The 22480-nt window shown below is 33.8% G+C and overlaps 2 protein-coding genes across 2 annotated transcripts; one reads left to right on the forward strand and one right to left on the reverse strand.

Annotated features, from left to right (window-relative positions):
- Positions 1-1908: 1908 nt before the first annotated feature.
- On the forward strand, positions 1909-13882 carry LOTGIDRAFT_237130 (hypothetical protein; the record flags this gene model as incomplete). The annotated part of the gene is made up of 8 exons (XM_009068921.1): positions 1909-1954; positions 3719-3800; positions 4602-4682; positions 5150-5331; positions 10120-10227; positions 11215-11344; positions 11897-11970; positions 13806-13882. 8 exons carry the CDS (start codon positions 1909-1911, stop codon positions 13880-13882), a joined length of 780 nt encoding a protein of 259 aa, XP_009067169.1.
- Positions 13883-14037: 155 nt separating this feature from the next.
- Positions 14038-15969, reverse strand: LOTGIDRAFT_237131 (hypothetical protein; the record flags this gene model as incomplete). The annotated part of the gene is made up of 4 exons (XM_009068922.1): positions 14038-14256; positions 14644-14773; positions 14974-15081; positions 15894-15969. The coding sequence occupies 4 exons, from the start codon at positions 15967-15969 to the stop codon at positions 14106-14108; spliced, it is 465 nt and encodes a 154-aa protein (XP_009067170.1). The 3' UTR covers positions 14038-14105.
- Positions 15970-22480: the final 6511 nt, after the last annotated feature.

The raw sequence follows: 22480 nt of genomic DNA on the forward strand, positions 1-22480 counted from the left end.
TATATTTGATGGCGCTGTGTCATGCACTGTATCTTAGCACATCAGCCTTCAAGCATGGTCTTGATTTGTGTTTCAACTGAACGATTATTTTAGAATTCTGTCTGCTAAGAACCAAAGCCGATCTCCCTAAGGTGTCAGATGAACAATAGGCCATTATTATCACAACTTAAAACATTAATAAGCTAAAACTCTCTTTACGAATGCACTAAAAATTTGAAATAGTAGTTTTCATTAATTTAGTCACTGTTTATTTATCCCTTGGGGTTGGAAACACAGTTGTACGACCATGTTTATTGTTCGTCCAAACTTTTCAACACACTGTTATTTGGTCTCTAATAGCTGTGGAATTTAATGAAATAAAAAGGAGTTTTACGCCCTACTTTTCTGCAGACAGAAAACTGCATGTAGTGTTCAACGAGGAAAAAGTTTGTCAAGACAGCATCATTACCATAAAACAAGAAGCCGATCTCAATTTGCTACACGTTGGGCACGATGAAGAACCCTTGATATCAGGTAACCGAAAAAAGAGAAGGCTAATGTCGCTGCCTGTAAAATTTCCATCATTGCACACTGAATGGCGTTGTCCGTCTTTATTTGCATATCAGCTACAGACTACTAGAAAGTTCTATCTATTCCATTCATTTGTAGACAACGGTACTAGTTCGACTGTTCGTGAGGAACCAACTCAAGTGACAAGTAGTCACGGCGTGCCATAAGGTGTTCCGGAAGAGAAAACGTGATATAAAATGGACAGGTACTCCCTCGAGATAGGATCAAAATCGATTGACACCGTCAAAACAATATTATGGTGATTATAATTTAGATAATAATATCAAATTATTTAAGCACTAAATATACCAAATAAACAATATTAGCTATCTGGTTTGTACTGTCCGTGAAGGATGCCGAGCTGACACTTCCGGTCTAAAAGAGTGAACGATTGCCATTTTTTATAGCGGCGGCCATGGACCTATTAGTCAACCATAAGTGACGTTACTTCATGGTTGGGTAGGGGGAGGAAAGGTCGAGTAGGGGTATCATAATTGTCAAGTAGTGAGGAAACAGCACCGGGAATTTAAGATGATTATACATGTAAATATAAAAATGTGCGAAGGTTCAAAACTGATTCAGCCTCCGAGGAGCGACATGACAGCATCTGCTCCCACCGGATTTTTCAACCCAGTTCCCCCCTGTCAGTAAGACATGGAAAAGCGTCTTGTCGTTCGGATGGGACAATAAACCGAGGCCCCATGTGCTACAGACTGTGCACGTTAATGATCCTTCGGCAGTTGGAAATCAAAAAATAGCAATCTAATGCCGCTATCCCGGAGAACTTACCCATTTGATACCCTACACGGCGTTGCCCGTCTTCAATATCCAACATGGTATAGAAAAGTAGGACGTAAAACTCATCACTCATGTCATTTCATTTCTCATCAGCAATCAGTATTAATCTATATGGATGTCAGATTGTTTTCTGTGGTATTATAAATATTTTAAACAGTGATTATTGATGGTCGTCATGGGGTTCCAATGTTTTATATTGTTAGTTAAATTGATAGCTTTAAGTAATTTGTTATTTTTACACATAGATAGGACGAATTGATAACCACTTTATTTCAAATAGTTCTATTTACTCTATATTATTCTATTTACTCTAAATTGTTCTATTTACTCTACATTGTTCTATTTACTCTAAATTGTTCTATTTACTTTAAATTGTTTTATTTACTTTAAATTGTTCTTTTTTCTCTACATTGTTATATTTACTCTAAATTGTTCTATTTACTTAAAATTGTTCTTTTTACTCTACTTGTTCTATTTATTCTAAATTGTTCTATTTACTTAAAATTGTTTTTTTACTCTACATTGTTCTATTTACTTTAAATTGTTCTATTTGAAAAAATAATGAAGCGAATAAAAGTACGTAGAATATGTTTAACTAAAAGGAGAGGTCTGTGAAATCTTTATATCATAGACGTGATTGGATGCTTGACTTAGACGTGTGTGCCAACTTTTACAAAACAAAAATGACTCTACCATGATAAAAGTTCTCCCATTGCTCATGATATGCATGGTGCTTTTGGTTTTTCCTAAAGCCTATAAGAGAGTGGGCATCTCATTACACGTCTGTAACATGTGGAACATATTCATATTCACATATGAGAAATTACTTCCAATCAAACTTGTCCATTACTAATGTATAGTTTTTGCCAATTATTTTCTTGCACAACATTAAGCACCTTCGTGATAGTCTTGCCAAGTTATGTTATAACTCTGCAATTGGAACCCATCCTAAAAACTCGGAATAGTTTTTGCCAATTACGTTTGGTTTAAAAAAAATTGTGTTTATAATCATGCAGTCACGCATTCAAATTCATATTCTAATTTCGGATTTTTCGAAAATAACTCAATTTCTGAATTATTCTGCAAATTGAACCCATAAAAAATTCTGTAAAAAGTTCTCGAAAGAGAGGAATGGTCCACTAACCTAAAAATATTTCCTCGTTGCATACTGAAATACGTTGCCTGTCGCCCTACATGGAAAAAGCGTCTAGTCGTTCTGATGAGACAATAAACCGAGGCTCCGTGTGCTACGTTAAAGATTCCTGGACAGTTGGAAATCAAAAAAGATCAGGCTCATGCCACTGTCCTGGCAGAATTTCCCACATTGCATCCTGCATGGCGTTGCTCGTCTTCATTAGCCCATGTGTGCAGAAAAGTTACGGAATTTAAATGAAGTTTTACGGCCTACTTTTATGTTTCACGCTGTGCTAATGACAGATAACGCCATTCAGTGTGTAAATTTTGCCAGGACTGTGGCATTAGCCCACTTTTTTTCGATTCTTACTCTCGAGCTACACCCCGTTTTACGTCTTAGTTTTTTGCCGCATTCGAAAGACAAGACGCAATTTCTCAGATCAGAAAATTATATCATCAATGACTGCAGTATATTTAAAAAGTCACCTTAAAATGTTCATAACAATATCCAATCGGAAGGTTAATAACGGCTTACTAATTAATTATTTTTACCAGGTAGGGTGTTAAATTAATTACAAGCTATTCTGACTGAAAGGGTTAATTGAGTGGTTCAGATAATCTTGTTAGTAATAACCATAAATTCATCTGAAGTTTATAAAGTCGTTGAAAGATGTGTCATATTATTAACGGGAAATACTAAAACTAAAAAAAAATTACGAGTGGTGTCCCAAGAATATATGTCCACATGACAGCTTTTTTTCACCTTTTAGGTCATTGGGAATTACACAACGGACATCTGATAGAAACTGTCATAAGAATATACGCCCACATTTTGAAGTGAACTGCACTGTTCTATCGAAAAAGCAAAATAAAACACTAGTCAATGAAAATCGTGTATCAATGACAAAATATGAAGAAGAAAATATGTTCGAATTTGGTTTTTAAGCACCAAAGAGACATTTGAATAAGCTTGTGCCTAATTACAGCCATGTTGGAAACTTTTCCAATAAAGTTTCCTATTCGTGCGAAGATATATCTCATTTTGGTGTTGTTTCTTGCATTAATGGTAACAATAAAGCTAACAATAAAGTTTTTCCAGGTATTTTTCACGAAGTTAAATGATCTGATAAAGGTTTGATCAACGGACTCAACGAAATTTGACATTAGGATGTAAAACTCCATTTCATTTGAACTTGTATCTTATATTTATGACTGTGATCTATTTCTTTCGTTTCAGCTTTAGATTTTGGTTACGGTAAATTAATAGATGACGAAATTCAAGATGGCGACAGTTCAGAATTAGTATCTGCTGATAAAAGGTAAAGAAAACGTCTTCCTAATATCTAAAAAAAATCCACCCTTTTAGCATATTGGCAAGATATAAAAGTCAACAAAAGTTCTTGACGACAGGTGGCTAAGCTAAAAAAAATCCTGTTTCTGAGACAAAGATTCGATCGGTCAAACGGATGGCGAACCTACTTCGTCTGATTAATATTTCATCGGGGATTTCCATGTGTATTAAACTAATAATACATTGCGATGTTAAGATTGTATCGAATGAAAGGGAAAAATTGGGTTTCGGTGACATTTCTTTATGACCAAAGCCCTAGATTAATGGAACCGTATTAATAATATTTAATAAAAAACGTCTAAGACGTCGTGACATTTTGAGGGTATAACACAAATAGAGAGGGATTTAATTAAGCGGAGGGAAATTGGATTATATGGCAATATCATAACGAATATCTTATCTCGGTTCTCAGATCTTCTTCCGTCTTCAAAATGTCAAGCTTTATAGAACTTCGTCTAATACCTTGACATCATAAGCTACTTATATGTATGAGAGATGTTTGTAAATAGATATGAATTGTAAGTTTCTGAAAACAGCCAATCAGAGTCCTAAATTACATACACGGACAAATCGTTTACAGTCTTTCTGTCGAGGGTTCTGATTGGCTGTATGCTTTATGAAGGGTACAGGGATGGGGGCGTTTATCATTGGTGGATCAGTACCCCAGGGCTTTGAAAACCTACATAACTAGTCGTCCATTGAATACCTTAAACTTGTATCAGTTATTGCCCTTGATAACTGCTAACATGAAATTCCTCCTTAATTTTAGATACGCACGTTTATCGTATTTTCGCCAACCAAAATCCAGATATAGATGGGGCTACAGAAGATCTCGATACTCAAGTTCAAGGTAATTCATGAGGTCACTACTACTGAATGTGAAACCCATTCCACAGTAAACATGTCAGAACATGGCATGATGAAAGAAGACCATTGTTTAAACATACTGCATGTCGATGTAGGTTTGCAAAGTAACACTCCAATTCACATAACTTGCTAAGTCACACATGCGTGGGAACAGAATTGATACTTTTTTGTCAATTCAACGCAGGTGGACTTTGACTTTGCACTAACAAGCGAACCGGACCGCAAAACAAAACCAGAAATCCACAATAAAAGTTTGCAAATTCATTGGTAGCAGCATACGATCCTACGAGAAAGTATATCAATCATAAATGAAGAAGTATATCATAATGAAAAGCCTGGAACCACACTCGCCGTTGCTGCCCAATATTACATACAAAATAGGTAAAAGCAAAAAATTTAGTTTTATGTAAAATCTAAGTGTATGTAATACTATTTCATTTTGTTTTGCAGGAACCATTGGGATTATCTACCTGACAGAAATTGTTTCAGGAACCGTTGCCGCTCAAAATATGACTGCTGTAAACGATACAGTACTTGCGACCCCAGTGCGAAAATCTGTTACGACTGCTGGTACGGACATCCGTGTTCAAGAAATTCAGACTGTTGTATGCGATTTCCGCGTTGCAGTGCCGGTATGTGTACGGAGTGGTAATAAGTGTTTTGAACTGATTGGAGATGATTGCTTAATTGCCTTATCAAAACTTATTTTTTTGTGATTGTGTAGTGTTTCATTTATCAATTCATCATTAGCTTCATCACATTGCGTCAATCTTATCATTATAACTATTTCGTTTCTTTTTTCTGATATATCGACATTTCGTCTACATTGTGATCTGACCGGTTTCTACTGATATCCCATTCAAACAATCAAAGCCAGTCATATTACAAGCACTAAGTTTGCAAACCTAAAGAGATTAGCACATTGCTCTACTTTGAGTTTCGCTATCCCAAAATTCGCCATATTGATGACAGGAGTTGATTGATTAAAAGTAACGTCAATAGAACGTGACTGTTGTAGAAAACTTGTTAGATTACAATGCAAACGAAATATTAGAGAAAAAAGGTACGAAATTGTAATCTATTTTACTAAGGTTGATATTACGTAGGCTACTGCTTTTTTTAGACATTTGTCGACGTTAGAGTTTCACAAGTAAAATGTGTGTATCAATGGGCATGGCAATCGCTCTTGCCGTTAATAATTTGCTAATTTGCAATTAACAACTACTGATATTTTCGGAGGTTTTTTTGCTGATGTAATATTTTGTTTTCCGCATTATTTCAATTTTCTAGCACAATAGACACTGGTGCATGGATTTAGAATTTTATTGTTAATTGTTGGATATGTGAGCTGTACGATAATTGCTACTAAACATAGATGTTTTCGAATCTCGCCTTAGAGTCAAATGAACATGTTTTACATAAATTATCGTCACATTCTTAAACAGACATCAGCGACATCTGATGAATAAAATGTATTTCCGATCTTGGGCCTCGCATTTGATTAACAAATTATTATCAGTATATATACATGTTTAATCTAAAGGGGTTGTAAAGAGGTTTTTGTGTGTATCTGAACTGTTTATCTTCATTCGAAGACACCATTCTCACCATTCCAGGTTTCCATCAGATGTCAGTGGTTTATGTAATAATAGAAATGTATATGACGCCATCAAGGCAAAAACTCTCAATGATAACAAAATGCCTTTGCATTACCTACGGCATGAAACGATTTGTTTTAGTGGAATTGCAAAATCCACAGAGGTCTGATTGAAAATTTGAATGGTGCAAATCAAAGATACCTGTGTTCTTTATACTCATAAAAGCATGGGGAAATCCTTTTACACCCCCCTTAAGCTGCAAACGTAGCCATGTGACTCAACCGATTTTGTTGTTGAATAGTTATTGTAGATCTTTGTTCATTGTTCATCATAATAAATTCATTTCAATCTTATTGTTTCGTTTAATCTTAAGTTAATTCAAACAAGAATTGGGACGGTTATAAATTACAAGGTAGACTGTTATTAATCGACTGAGATATCCCTCTTAGGCTCGGTATTTTGATGCTCTTTAATTTGAGACCTTATTGACCAAATTCTGACACATTTAAAAGAGCTCATTATTATTCATTATTATCACTACCTAATTTTAACCTATAATTATTCAATATTATTTTTACCTAATTCTGGCCCATTATTATTAATTTATATTACCACTTAATTCTGACCCATAATCATTCATGATTATTACTACCTCATTCTAACCCATAATTATTCATTACTATTACCACTTAATTCTGACCCATAATTATTCATTATTATTACCACTTAATTCTGACCCATAATTATTCATGATTAGTACTACCTCTTTCTAACCCATAATTATTCATTATTATTATTAACTGATTCTTACCCATTATTATTCATTATTATCTTACCTAATTCTTACCCATTATTATTCATTATCGTTACTACCTTATTCTGACACAAAATTATTCATTATTATCTTTACCTAATTCTTACCCATTATTATTCATTATCGTTACTACCTTATTCTGACACAAAATTATTCATTATTATCTTTACCTAATTCTTACCCATTATTATTCATTATCGTTACTACCTTATTCTGACACAAAATTATTCATTATTATTTTTACCTAATTCTGACCCATTATTATCCATTATTATTTTTACCTTATTCTGACCCATTATTATTCATTATTATTTTTACCTAATTCTGACCCATGTAAAAGTGCTCATTATTATTCATTATTAGTATTACTACCTGATTTTGGCCCATAATTATTCATTATTATTATTATTCCCTGATTCTGACCCATGTTAAAGAACTCATTATTATTCATTATTAGTATTACTACCTATTTCTGACACATTATTATTCATTATTATTTTTATCTAATTCGGACCCATGTAAAAGAGTTCATTACTTATAATTTATTTAGTATTATTTATATATTCATTATTATTTGACAATTTCAATGACTTAGTAACATAGATTTGTTTTCAACACGAAAAATCGATTTTACTTCAGTTTTTAGTTAAACTGTTTCATAACCACCTGCCACGAAGCAGATTCTGAAAATGTTTTAGAAGCAAGGAAGGGGGTCGATACGTAAATAAAGAGCTGCCACTACTTTGAATAACAGATTAGGGAAAATATTGTAACAGGCTTACTTTTGTCAGCGTGACATTATGAATAGTAATAAGTGTTCTCTTATGTGACATATGTAGTCGTATTCGTATAAACTACTACGTTCAGTCGTAGTTTTGCTCTGATAGTTATAACAGCGGTATAGTAAATAGTATGGGTAAGTATATTTCTCAAACTTTTCTATGGGGTCTTAGTTTTCGTTTTATAAATCAAAATACCTTAGTTTTCGTTTTATAAATTAAACTACTTTTCTCGCCCTCTATTTTTCCAAGGTCGTTGTTTAGTTTTCTTAGCCTTTATTTTTCGTTTTCTACTTTTTCAAAAATTTTCGCGTTAAAAATCAAAATACCTAGTCATTTTGCTTCCGAGTTTTCGTTTACTAATCTAGCTTTTCTAGTTTTCTAGATTATCTAGTTTTCTAAGGCCATATTTTTCGTTTTATAAATTAAAATACTTTTCTCGTCGTTTAGTTTTCTTAAGTCTTAATTTTCGTTGTCTAGTAAAAAAGACATTGACACAAACCTTGCCCTCTTCCTTTTCTAATTTTCTAAGGCATTAGTGTTCGTTTTAAAAATCAAAATATCATGACAAATTGTCTTTGAGTTTTCATTCACCAGTTTTCTAGTTTTTATAAGATTTAAATATTTTTTCGCTCCACATTTTTAGTTTTCTAAGGCCCTAGTTTTCGTTTTATAAATTAAAATACATTTTTCGTCTTAGTTTTCGTTTTCTAGTTTTCTTAGGTCTCAGTTTTCGTTTACAAGTTTTCTTAAAATCTTTTTTTTTTTAGTTTTTCTAGTTTCGGTTTATAAAAAAAAATACCTTGTCAACCCTTAGTTTTCGTTTTCTAGTTTTTACAGACCCATTTATTCGTTTTCTAGTTTTTTCTTGTTGTCTAAGGTCTTAGTTTTCGCTTCCTTGTTTTTAAGGCCTCGTTCTCTTATTCGGCGCATGCGGAATTTCATCAAAAAAAATTTTTAAATTTAAAAATGTAAATATGACACCCGCTAATTATATCGTTTATTTGATATTTACGGTTTAATGATACTCTTTGAAGTCTACCGATAGTGTTGTGATAAAAACGTCACTGATTTCGAGTTTTACCTCATTAAAAAGATCTGCTGTTTACGGCGATACTTACTACACATAAAATGAAGTACATGTTCGGTCTAATTAACATGCTTAAAATTCATCGCAAAATGGTTTGAAGTCGTTTCTGGTTGTTTTTCTGCTCGGTTCCAGGTCGTTTCATGTTTTCGTTGGTCTTGTCCTGTAAGTAGTAAGTACGGTTTACGGCCCTGGTTTTCATAAATGTTGACGACTTTTGATGATACTTGGGGAAAACGTGATTTGATCAAGAAGATTATTAGAAAACCCGAGAAACGGTTCTGCGTTCTTTTAGCAGATCCAAATAAAAAACCTTTTATTAACTGTTCTAAAATAGCGGACAACGCATGAGTTTACACCTGATGGTGCATGTCCAAAAATTATAATATTTGAATATGAAGCATATTTTTCATAGAAATTTAAATTGTTATAAATTCAAATTCATACATTATCTCACCACTTAAATTTAAAACTTTTTTTCATGAATATTTTTAATAAAATAATTGAATAGAACCTGAAAAATGTCACTCAGAGTTTCACGCTGTTGTTGTTTTATCTGAATATCGCAGAGCGTGAAACTCTGAGTAACAACATGTGTTAGTTTCTGTTTTACTATCTACAACAGGTGTATTGGGCACTATTTTAACAGTGGTATTTCTATATCGCTCTACAATTGATGTATTACGCACTATTGTAACAGTGGTATTTCTATTTCGCTCTACAATTGATGTATTACGCACTATTGTAACAGTGGTATTTCTATTTCGCTCTACAATTGATGTATTAGGCACAATTTTAACAGTGGTATTTGTATTCCGCTCTTAATTGATGTATTGAGCACTATTTTAACAGCGGTATTTCTATATCTCTCTACAATTTATGCATTGAGCACTATTTTAACAGTGGTCTATATCGCTCTACAATTGATGTATTGAGCATTATTTTAACAGTGGTCTATATCGCTCTACAATTGTTGTATTGAGCAGTATTTTAACAGTGGTCCATATCGCTCTACAATTGATGTATTGAGCTCTATTTTAATAGTGAAATTATTTTGCTATTGTATATCATGTTATGGTATTCCATTGTGTTATGTGTATGTATAGGCTCATTCATTAATTCATTCATTCAATTCGTTTCAGCTACAATGAATACCCTAGTGTGTTTAGTGGTTCTCTCCTCGATTATGTTTATCAGCTTTGATGCAGTGGAACACAACAGACAGATTGGTGACTTAAGAATAAGATTCAGTAAGTAGTATTGAAATATCAGCTATAACACCAGTCTATCAAAATTAGACCAAACTTTAGTTCTATTTCTTATTAAGTTTTATCTTTAATCCAGCCACTTTAGTTAGGGTCTAAGGACGGACCTCTTTGAACATTCGTGAAGTTGCTAACGCTGCTAGCCAATCAAATTTTTGTCCTTTCCAACACTGGGATTTTGTGACGCGAATAAAATGTTATTCCGAGAAGACACTGAATGCACTTTTTGCTCGCGTCACAAAATCCCAGCGTTGGAGAAGGCAGAAATTTGATTGGCTGGCCCTATCATCAAACTGACGAATGGGCAAGAGGACTGTCTATAGAATTTAACAGAAGTGACTTAATTAAATATAAAAGTTCATAAAAAAGGAACGAAAGTTTGGTCTAATTCTGATTAATGTGCTATGACATTGATTTTTGAAACATGTGTTTTATGTGACATCTTGTGAATTTACTGCGGCGCTATTTATTTTCGAATGTCGGCTTCTTGCATGTTGGTAAGATCTTTATGAGCTAATCTTCTGAAAATGAACTAAAATGTCCTACTTCTCAGTTTTATGCCAATAAATATTGCTGGGCTTAAACTGAAATGGAGTTTTACGCCCTACTTCTCAGTTTTATACCAATAAATATTGTCGGGGCTTGAACTGAAATGGAGTTTTACGTACCACCTGGTAGATTTTACTTTAATATTGTTTAGGCTTGCAACAGCAACGAAGTTTTATGCAGCGTAACTTTCTTTGAATTCGGTTACTGAAGAATGGCAACGTCACACAGTGCTCAGTGGGTTAAAGTAACCAATTTGCGCAACCCAATGCGATCATTTAGCGCTTAGTTCTAGCCTCTATCATCCAGTCTAACTTTGTCTACGCACTGCTGGGAAGACAGAAGAAGTCTGGGTGTCAGGGAATAGATTAGATTTTTATCAGTCCTAATATTCGAATAATATATTTTATTTTATCTATTTAACAGTATCGGGCACATTTCAAGTATACTGCAGGGAAACAGGCACAAACGTTGAGTGGGCTCTCAATGAGAGTAACACAATAAACTGTTTTAATTGTAAATGCAGTGCTGCTAATAGTGGTATCAAATGCACAGGGTTAGATTTTACTTTTATTCAGCGGCGGCGCCTGTTGGTGTGGGTTAGCCCCTCTAGAAACAATTTTGTATCCCCAGTTGTATCCCCGTTTCATTTTTAACACTTCATTTGCATAGTACGTCCAGAATTGAATAAACGGGATCCGGGTTCGGACACGAAAATCGGATGTTGCTGTCTTTGCGGTGTACGTTCTTATTAGAATATGGCCTAAGTATTGTATGCTCAAAGTAAAATTTCAATCTTACGACAGTCATGCGTTTGGACACGAATAAGAGATGTCGTGTATTTGCAATGCGCGTTAGAAAATTGCAAAACTGTATAAACAGGATCCAGGTCGGGACACGATTAACGGATGTCGTGTATTTGCAATGAACGTTCTAGCAGAAATGGCAGAACTGGATACATGATAATACTAACACGAATAACTGATGTCGTGTTGACGTATGACGTTCTTTTAGAAAATAGCAGACTGAATATCCGTGATCTGGATAAGCAAACAAAGCCCCCAGGCGGGACTGAGAGATCAATATCAACATATTAATATATTTTCAGAATAGGGTATCAAGATGGGGCTGTCCCTCCAACAGGATGTATGAAAAGAGCTCTACAAGATTTTGAAATGCAAGGTAATGAGACTTGCTGCTACCAATTTGTTAATGAAGATAACCAAGGTGTGACTTGTGGAGAAAAAGTTTGTCCATAATCGACAACAACGATGAAAAAAAAACAGCTTATTTTCGATTTTGTGAATTTTTTTTCTTCAATTTTTTTGGGATTTGTCCCGTTGTATTTTATTAGAAAGATCTAGCATATAAAATAAAAACTTATTATTAGAAATTTCGGATTTTTTACCTAAATTTTATGTGGATTGGAATTATCTCTACTACCATACATTGATATCAATTCAATTTTATTACCGACAGGCGCACCTGATTTCAGATGAATTTCATTTTAATAAGTGGTACCGGAAGGAACATTTCTTAAAAAAATGTAACCAAAGCCAAAATGCCCACGTCCAGTCCATGTCATCATAAAAAATCTACCTGTGTACGATTTTATCATCATCATTTACCACGATTCCTAATATCTAACAAAAATATAGTGGAAATGGGGAAAATTAGCGAGGGTACAGGGGAAATATTACCAATTTAAAGGAGATCGTTCATCCTACTTATCATACCTTAGTCTCAGAAACAGTTTTTATAAGTAGATGCAAAATAGTTGACGGATGGATGGATAGACATGAAATTTGTAAAATTTAGAAATAAATTTATCACGTCTCCACTAAACTGAATAGAATAATTTCACCTACCGTTTTGAAAATATTTTTCTATGCGCTCTATATAATCGGCGGTTGTCTGAAAAAGGTGCCCATTTTCATCTGTGTTTACCTTTTTTTTTATCTCGTTCATTCAACACCAACAAGGGTTTTATCACCTTCATCCTTGTAAGAAAAGCAATGGATAATTGAAAGTTTCGATGCGTATTGTTGTAACTAGAGCACTCTGCAACTGAGTTTGTCAACCCGGCATTCTGAAGTGATTTCATTGGATTGTACGCTAGCAAATACAGAGGCCTCGACAGAAAGTATGTGAATGCCTTACAGTCTTTCTTTCTAAGGCTCTGATTGGTTATATTTGCTGGCGTACAATCCAATTAAATCGTTACATTCCGTGATACACGATCGGTGGCTATTGTAGTCAAGGTATAAGTACGTAGTTCTTAATAGCTTGACATTGTAAAGATAGGGAATACCACATCATATTGTTTATTTGGTATATCTACGATTAACGCCATGTTTTGTTTTGTGAAACGGTTTCGCAACTGTGAACCACCTCGAAATTCCTTACCCATCTCTGCAATGGGTGGAGTCCTAGATCAAAGTATATAGTATTTATTGATATTGCTGCAAACATACTAGAGTTCATTTAGATTATCTTTCGTCGGGGTTATGTGTTATTTTTATTTCAATATGTACCTGACGGGAAGACACGTGCTCTGAAAACTGGGGGCTTCAGTTCAAATAACTTTACATCGGCATTTGATTGGTTAAAAAGAACATTGCATTCATAACAACCCTAAGCACGCATTGTCTCGTTCTGATAATATTGACGGATATGTACGGAGACGGCCGAAGTTGACTCGGATGTTATTATCTGGATGATCTCGATAGCACTAAAGGCAGATAAACTGGAATAGTCGAGCATAGTTAGACCACAAATAATTCTGCAGTGCTGGATTGTATTTCTATTATTGATCGTGCTATCTTTTTTAGATATTCTTGCCATTTGGAAATTTTCACGGCAATCGTTTGACTGATTGCAAAGCTTAATTTCTCCTACTTTAAATCCCAAAATTGCCAAATGAACAGAGAAGCTACCCCAAACTTCCAGGAATTGTTTACAATATATATACATAAATATAATCGTGTTAAAATAGAGTTTTACGTCCTATTTTTCAGCTCCTGTTTGGGCTTATGGAGACGGCAAACGCCATGAAGTGTACAGGGAGGGAGGGGGTTGTTTGCGGCATCTATAGCATTTATATTCTCAACCTTAGAATGTTCTTCAACTTGCATAGTTCAATCCCAAAACTCTGTCCCTTTTTCTAGGTCAGCCCTCAAGAGAGCTGAACCCTTATGTAGATCATATTCCACCAGAGGAAATCAACCAAAATAAAAACAAAAACCAACATAAATCTAAATAAGTTTTTTATTTAAATGCGTTCTAAAAAGAAGAAGCTTTTCATTTTTTGTTGTCGATTAACCACAAACTTTTTCTCCACAAGTTTCACCTAGGTTATCTTTATTAACAAATTGGTAACAGCAAGTCTCTCCCTCTGACATTTCAAAAGCTTGTAGATGTCTTTTCATACATCCTGCGGGAGGGACGATCCCATCTTGATACCCTATTCTGTAAATAGATGATAAACATTAATGTGGGGGTTTTCAAACTGAGGGTAGTAACTCTCAAGGGGAAAATTTTGATATTTTTTGGGGGGCGTAATGAGGCCCTTTGTAGTCTTTATTAGCATAACATTTTTGGACAATTATAATTGAAGTCGTTCTATTCAGTCAGGCTATTTTCTATATTTTGCCAAATCCATAAAACTAAGTAATTATCAATTAAACTAAGTAATTATCCATTAAACTATGTAATCTGTACAAGTAATTATCGAAAAATGAGTAAGAATGTAGGCTTTTTTTAGGCGCTTTGTAGTCTACACTAGCATAGATGAATAAGACCAGGGAACCCAGCTTTAAGGATTCACGTCGGACTAGTCATAATAAATGTACATACCCTGTACATCGAATTCCTGCATTAGCACTGCTACATTTGCAATGGAAACAATCCAGTGTTTTATTCGAATTGATTTTCCACTCTTCGTTCGTATCGAGCTCTAAACAGTATTCTTCCGGAAAGCCATTGTCTATTAAATTATAAAATTAATCGAAGACGTAAGAAGAAATAGTAAATGGGAATTCAGACCGATCTTGTGAATTGTAGTATAAGAGAGAGTTTGGATTCCTAACAATAGCTAGCTGTCGGCACAGAAAAGTTGAACGTAAAACTCAATTCATTTCAAAACTATTCCGTCACAATATTCTGCATAATTAAAATCATACTAACCGAATTTCAGTCGCAAGTCGCCAATTTGTCTGTTGTGTTGAAATGCTTGAATGTTGACAGCCAACACGGCGCATATAACTGTTAAACAAACCAGTGAATTCATCGTAACTGAAAATAAATTCAATGATGCGTCAAAATGAAATGAATCAAAGGTGTTGGCCATGAGCAATTCTGCTTCGTCCAAACTGTTTCACAATGTTATCAAGATTAAAATTTTATAGCCCGCTCAATGCATGTCATTTAGTTGTGGATGATATATTGAAAACATCATTGTTGGTGAAGCAGTCGAATTTGATTGAATTCTTTACAAGATTGTGCAGATATTTTGACCAAAAATTGCTGCTTTTCATTAGTTCAATATCTTCATGATCTCGTAAAGAATTATATCACATCCGACTTCCCCACCAACAATAATGTGTCATGTCATTTGAACAATATTGTCTTAAGACAAATGCTGTTTTTCCAAAGAAAAATGTAGTCTGAAGTCAAAAAGTTTGTCTAAGAAACCAAAAAGCATTGTGTATTCAAAGCTTTAAGTAAACCACGAAAACATTAAAATGCAGTCAATTTCCATAACAGAAAAAAGTGTAAGAAACCGAAAGCCAAAGAGATTTTCATTCTTCTCTACGCCAAACCGCAATAAATGGAGTTCTTACATGACATGCTTTGATGGGTTAAAAATAACGTCATTTGAATGGGACTGGTAGTACGATCACAATATCAAAAACATCAGAAAGTTGAAAGAAATATTATCTAATTCATATTGTGCTATTATGCAGTTTATTTTCAGAGCCAAATGTAGTTTAAAGTAAAGACGTTTATTCAAGAACCAACAGCATGTGTCTTCAAAGCTGTAAAGGGAGTGTCGGAAACGTGATTTTTTTTAGCTCAGCCAATCAGTAATAGTGTTCACAGCTCACCGTCGAAATTTAAGCCTTCAAATCCATGTGTGTCCAGAATTATCCATGTTTGAATGTTAAAATGACGACTCGTCATTTTAAGATACTACTTGATATATAGAAAATACATAGTGAGTAACATTCCTAGTTTGAAGTATTTCTAAAAATTTCTAGTACTTCTGAAAATTATGTACATATATTTACACTAAAATCAACACCCAAAATGGTCATCTGTAATCCACGTTTAATATTAAACATTAATATACCGTTAGATCTAATTATAATAAGATAATATTTTCTTTTTTTTTTCTGATATTAATCGTCGCCATTGGAATCTAAAAAACATTCTACCGTTCTAATGACATTATTTTTAACCAATCAAAGCTTTTCATGTAAGACCTGTTTCGTGATAACAAGATCGAATTGCGGGAAAGCGAAACCAAAGAAGCTGTCGTGTTGCTTTACATTTCGTAGAAAACTTGATATTGAAAAATATCCGAAATTAAAAAAAAAACAAAAAAACTATGCCATTATGCTTACGTGGGTACTTTTCTTGAACGGCATTAATCAAAACGTGATCACACCTACCTGATAGTACTTACTAGAAATCAGAAAGACTAAAATTAAAGTATTATATTGTAATATTTATTCCCTACCTACAAGCTCATATGTTATATTGCTGTACAATTCGTAGAAAACGAGTTAGATAACAATATTGAAAAATATCAGAAAAATTGAAAAAAAAAATTGTGCCATTATACGGTGCCACTTAGGCGCAATTGTCCGTACTTTTATAAAATATTTCGTTTTAACGAATAAGTTATTTCGCTATTACAAAATAATTATTTCGTTGTTTTATTATTTAAATAAGTTATTCGATTAATTATGATATTATTTCGTTTAAACAAATTAATTATTTCGTTCAAACAAATTAATTATTTCGTTAAAACGAAATATTTCATAAAAGTATGGAAAATTGCGCCTTAGGGTCTGCGTACCATTATGCTTACGACGGTACTTTTCTTATATCGCTGTATTAATCAAAACTTACACACTTACCTTATGTACTGACACTTATAAGAATAGAAGCAAAATCAGAAAGACTAAACCTCAAGCAGTACAACGCAATTTATACCCTACCTCCACGCCCATATGGCACAGTCTAGAACTATTATGACTTTTCATAACGTCACTTTAACAATGGTTAACCTGTTGCATGATTTCTCTATCTTTAATTCAAAGTGGCACTTCAACCATGGGTTATATCGATTTTACCGTACCAACTTTCCAATTTACAATTCAAAGACATTTTATGACTTTTCTTTGCTTTGCGACAGGTGTTTTGTCGAGCATTTTTTTTCGTGTTGCTGAATTAAAATAAGAATCGATTTTAAGTTTCGTGGAACAAATCTTTCGTCAATTTGTGAAATTTGTAAATAAAATCTGAATAAAATGTTTTGAAGCGTTCTAATGACGTGTAAAATTCATATTACACAATGCTAGTAAATTGAGTTCGATGGCATTTAGTCTCAAACCTGACATATTTTTATTTGAAATTTATTTTTCAAAACGGTTTATTTTCAGTCGTCAAAATAATATACGTGGGAATATGACGTCATCATCATGGCCAAAGTGATTCCAATCTACGTTAATGCGTGGCATATTTCATCGTTCCTTTACAGGATTTTTCTTGCGAGTCATTGCAGGTTGCAGAAATTCGCTGATCTGTCGCCACTCCTTGTGATTTTGTCACATTACGACCCAATTGTTACGAGTTATCGCATGCTACGATCACTATTTACGCTAAATTATGCGATTTCCTACGACGTGGCGAGCTGTAAGAACTCGTAAGAGACATCTGTGTAAGAGCAGAGAATATAAGGCATACACTAACTGCCCTCCTGAAATTTCCACCGAATTCCGCAGTGTATTTTTTTTTTATCAAATCAGTCCCTAAAATTATACAAGAACGACCTCCCAGCATCGAATTAAATAGCTTATAAAGACTTGAAATACATACCAACATTGTTTCGTTGATTCCTTCAATTTTATAACATTTTGTCAGACACTATAAAAGCGACTACATAATGTCATTGCTCCGTAATTTTACGTTTAGAATTACTTACATAAAAGAGCTCTGAAAGGTGCTCACCACGCAAGCGTTATGCGAAAGACTGTAAGGTCTATTGGTACGTATGTGCCAATCCCCATTATAATGCACATTTAACATTACCACGACAAATAAACATACCAAAATAAACCAGTTTTCAATTTTGTGGACCGTTATTATATAGAAGTTATGCTTTGACAAATAATTGAAAGGAAAACTGAACCGACAACCAATCCATCAACCAAGCAATAAATTTGGATTCAACTGACATAAAGTGAAAAACAATAACAAGTTAATACAGGTAGGACGGTAACTTATAGTCCATAACTGTTAAGTAAAGGAAAACAACTGTTAGTCCATATTATGGAATTCACACGAAAGTAACTTATAGTCCATATTAAGGAAAGAAAGTTATAGTCATATTTAAGAACGTTAATTAAAGTAAGTTATAGTCATATCAAGGAACGTAAAGGAAAATTACTTATAGTCCATATTATGGAACGTTTAGGAAAGTAACGTTTAGTCTATATCAAAGAACGTTAAGGAAAGTAACTTATAGTTCATACTAAGGAACGTAAATGAAAGTAACTTATAGTCCATATCAAGGAAAGTAAGTTATAGTTCATATCAAGGAACGTAAAGGAAAGTAACTCATAGTCCATATCAAGGAAAGTAAGTTATAGTCAATCAAGGAACGTAAAGGAAAGTAACTCATAGTCCATATCAAGGAAAGTAAGTTATAGTTCATATCAAGGAAAGTAACACATAGTTCATTAATAGGAGGGTACAGGAAAGTAGCTTATAGTTCATATAAAAGAAAGTAGAGAATAGTAACTTATGTTCCATATAAGGAGAGTAACAAATAAATACATATAAATAAAGTACTTTATTTCTTATTGCATGTTTCATAATTTATTATTAAGTCGACCAAAACTAAAAAAATCATTAAAACATTTATACTTACGTTTTATGATATTTCTCTTATAACACACTTGTTTTGGGTCCAAACTCTAATGACTATATATGTGTAGCGTCGAGGTTAGTTATAGTTGTTATCCAAATTAATTTTTAAAAGCTTATCAATTAGATAATGAGGGTTTAAGTGGATTAGGTAAATATTTGATGTGATGTTAATGCATGTTTAGTTTGGTGTAGGTTTTACATAACGAGATGACACTGTACAGATAATGTCAAACGTTAGTTAAAGGAAAGCTGTTCGAAATCACACAAGCTACACGAAATTAGATTACAATACAAAATATCAAAAACTTAACTTATGGAGGCGAAAAGCCTACCCTCTTTGTGGTACTGTGTTGGGTTACAGGGGCATTGTATAGATACCAATATTAAATACAAAATGTGGCTTTTTCACATGGTGAAAGTTCTAAAAAATTAGCGACCCAAAAATGGTCGGAGCAACCTCCATATAAAGTGACACTGGCCCTAAACGAGCTAACATACTATCTGTGTATCACGTCCAAGGATCGTGTAGGGCCCATAATTGCAAGAAATATGACAAAAGTAATTATCTCATCGTTCGAATAGCAATCTAATCTTGGTATTGGTAACTTTGGTCGTAATGTGAATAATTTCTTTTTAGCTGTTATTGTGGTTAAGTCTAAACATTGACAAATGCAGAAATAACAAGTTGTTTTTACAATGTTCCGGGTCCTCAAAAATAAAGGTGTTCTCTTGATAAATAAATATTTACATCATTGTAATGGAGAGTTAAAAATATTGCTTATGGTGATTTGTTTTTTTAAAACAAATTTAACAAGTATAGAAAAACAACAGGACCTACTGATATCATAAAAAATAACAAAAGGATTTTTAAAATATTATATCAATACACCTCAAAGCAATTATCCATTTAAGAAGGGTTTTAAGGGATAATCCGTTTTATATTAAAATACTTTCTGATAACATGTCAGTTAAAATATACTAAAAGCCGAATAATATATACCTGTTACAAAGTAAACTAAACGATTTTATTTGTAAACGGTTTAAAAACTATCGACCTCTCACTGTTATTGTTTACTTTGGTAACTTTTCAAAGAATTGAGAACTTTTGAAGGTCGGCTTTTTCGATTTTGTGATTGTCAGAATCAAGAGCAACTGGATTTTTAATGACTGATAGCAACTGGTGGTATCTGGGAGAACTGCTGGATTAAGTGGCTGCTTTCACTGTTTTTCAAGTTGGATTTGGACGTCGACCTAAGCGGTGAGAATCAGACCACACAATTGATTGCAAGCGGTTAATTTGCAGATAAGATCGTATTTTTATGGATCTGATGCGGTTGTCGACCCCTCTACCTACCTACATCAACTTTTTTCCATGAATGAAATCGTGGTATCAATAAAATCATGACATGAATTAGATCATTGTATGAATGAAATTATGACATCAATATATTCATGCTATCAATGAAATCGTGGCATCAAAAAAAAAAAATAAATAAATGACATCAATGAAATAGTGACATCAATAAAATCATGACATCAATGAAATAGTGACATCAATAAAATCATGACATCAATGAAATAGTGACATCAATGAAATCATGACATCAATAAAATCATGACATCAATGAAATCATGACATAAATGAAATCATGGCATCAATGAAATCATGACATCAATTAAATCATAGCATCAAAGAAATCATGACATCAATGAAATAGTGACATCAATGAAATCATGACATCAATAAAATCATGACATGAATGAAATCATGGCATCAATATAATCGTGACATCAATGAAATCATGACATAAATGAAATCATGGCAACAATGAAATCATGATATCAATTAAATCATTGCATCAATGAAATCGTGACGTCAATTAAATCGTGACATGAATGAAAACAGACATCCAGAAATTAAAGTAGTGTTTTATTGTAACCAAAATGTTACGAATTATATACTAGTGGAAGAGACATCTTAATCTTACGGAGATGATATTTTCTTCTTCCGGACGTGAAACTCTAGTCATCTGGACATGATATAGGTGTACAGTCTTCCCCAGTTTGATTATGTACAAACTTGAAACAACATTTGTCTAGTTTCTTCATAGTACAGTCTTTGACAGCCATTGTCCCAGCGTTATAACCGATCCTAGAAAAGAGATACTAAATGCAATAGAGGTTTACGTCCTACCCATTATGGGTCGAATGGACGTCGTGTAGTGTGCTATTGAGCCAATTTGGGCACACCACGTCGGTTTCCTCTAGATACCTATTTCAAGAAAAGTAAGATTATTTCTTGATGTTCCATCCCCATATTTATTGTTTGAGTACATGCAACAAACTTGATTCTAAAAAACGGTGTTAACGCACCAGATCCGAAAAGAAAAGTCTTACCCACAACAAAATAAACCACTCTTAGTACAACTGCATTTTACACAATCCGAGGTTTGTGTTTTACCTACGGACAGAAAGGTCTGTGATTGAAGCTGACAAATTTCGCGTATCTTGCCATCCACCATTTCACCTGGAATAAAACGGAAAGCTATGAGTAAAAGCTTGCTTCCAGATGTTCCATATAACTGGTCTCTCAACTACCATTGGGACTGGTTGAACCAAGTCCACGGGCACCACGAAATATTCTTAAAAATGTAGAAATGAAATGGACAAGTTGAGCTTCTTGGTGGCAGAAAGGAACAGTGCAAACCTCTTGGCCTGCACTTGAATGATGTGGGATAAAACCCCCCAAAAATGTTTGATTATGCCACAAAAAGATTTAAAATATTTGATACTTACTCCTCATACTACCGTAATAGCAGGAAGAATCGACATTTTGGATCAAAACTAAAGCTGCTAAAACAGCACACGCTATAATCCTCATGCTTATCGTTTAATATCGCAAAATAAACCACCTTGTAATACACAGATAAGAAATACAGATAACAGCTAAAGTCGCTTTGACTTTGTTATATATTTCAGGTTTTTAGGGGAATAATTGCTGCTGTTATCTTTGTTACTCTTTGTTATGAATTGAGATTTAAAGCGTATGGTTGCGAATAATGAAAGTGGGCATGGGTATTGAACGCAACTCACAACGAATCAGATTTGCGTTACCGCTATTCTTATTCGCAACCGTACGCAACTGGTGATCGCTATGGTTTCAGGGCCCTTTAAGACTTGAAAATGAATGTCCGAAAATCTTTCACGAGTTATTGATTTGATTTGTTCAGACGTTGTCAGATCATGGTAGGTGTCAGGAAAACTGAAGAAAATAAACGAAACAAAATCAGTACAGTTGATTTTTCTAAATGAAAATCTTCACACGTTCCGAATATATATCTGAACAGAACAATTGACAGAAAGTTGTCGGAGCATGGTTTGAGTGAAAATAATCGAAACAGAACAAGAAGTGCTGCATATTTCGTAATTTTCACACGTCTTGATTATAGTCTTAATGAACAGGGCAACTGACACAATTTTGTCAGATCATAGTATGAGTGAAGCAACTCACAGAAAGTAGAAGAAACGAAAGATG

Source organism: Lottia gigantea (assembly GCF_000327385.1).
Source record: "Lottia gigantea unplaced genomic scaffold LOTGIsca_96, whole genome shotgun sequence".
Taxonomy (NCBI): Eukaryota; Metazoa; Mollusca; class Gastropoda; family Lottiidae; genus Lottia; species Lottia gigantea.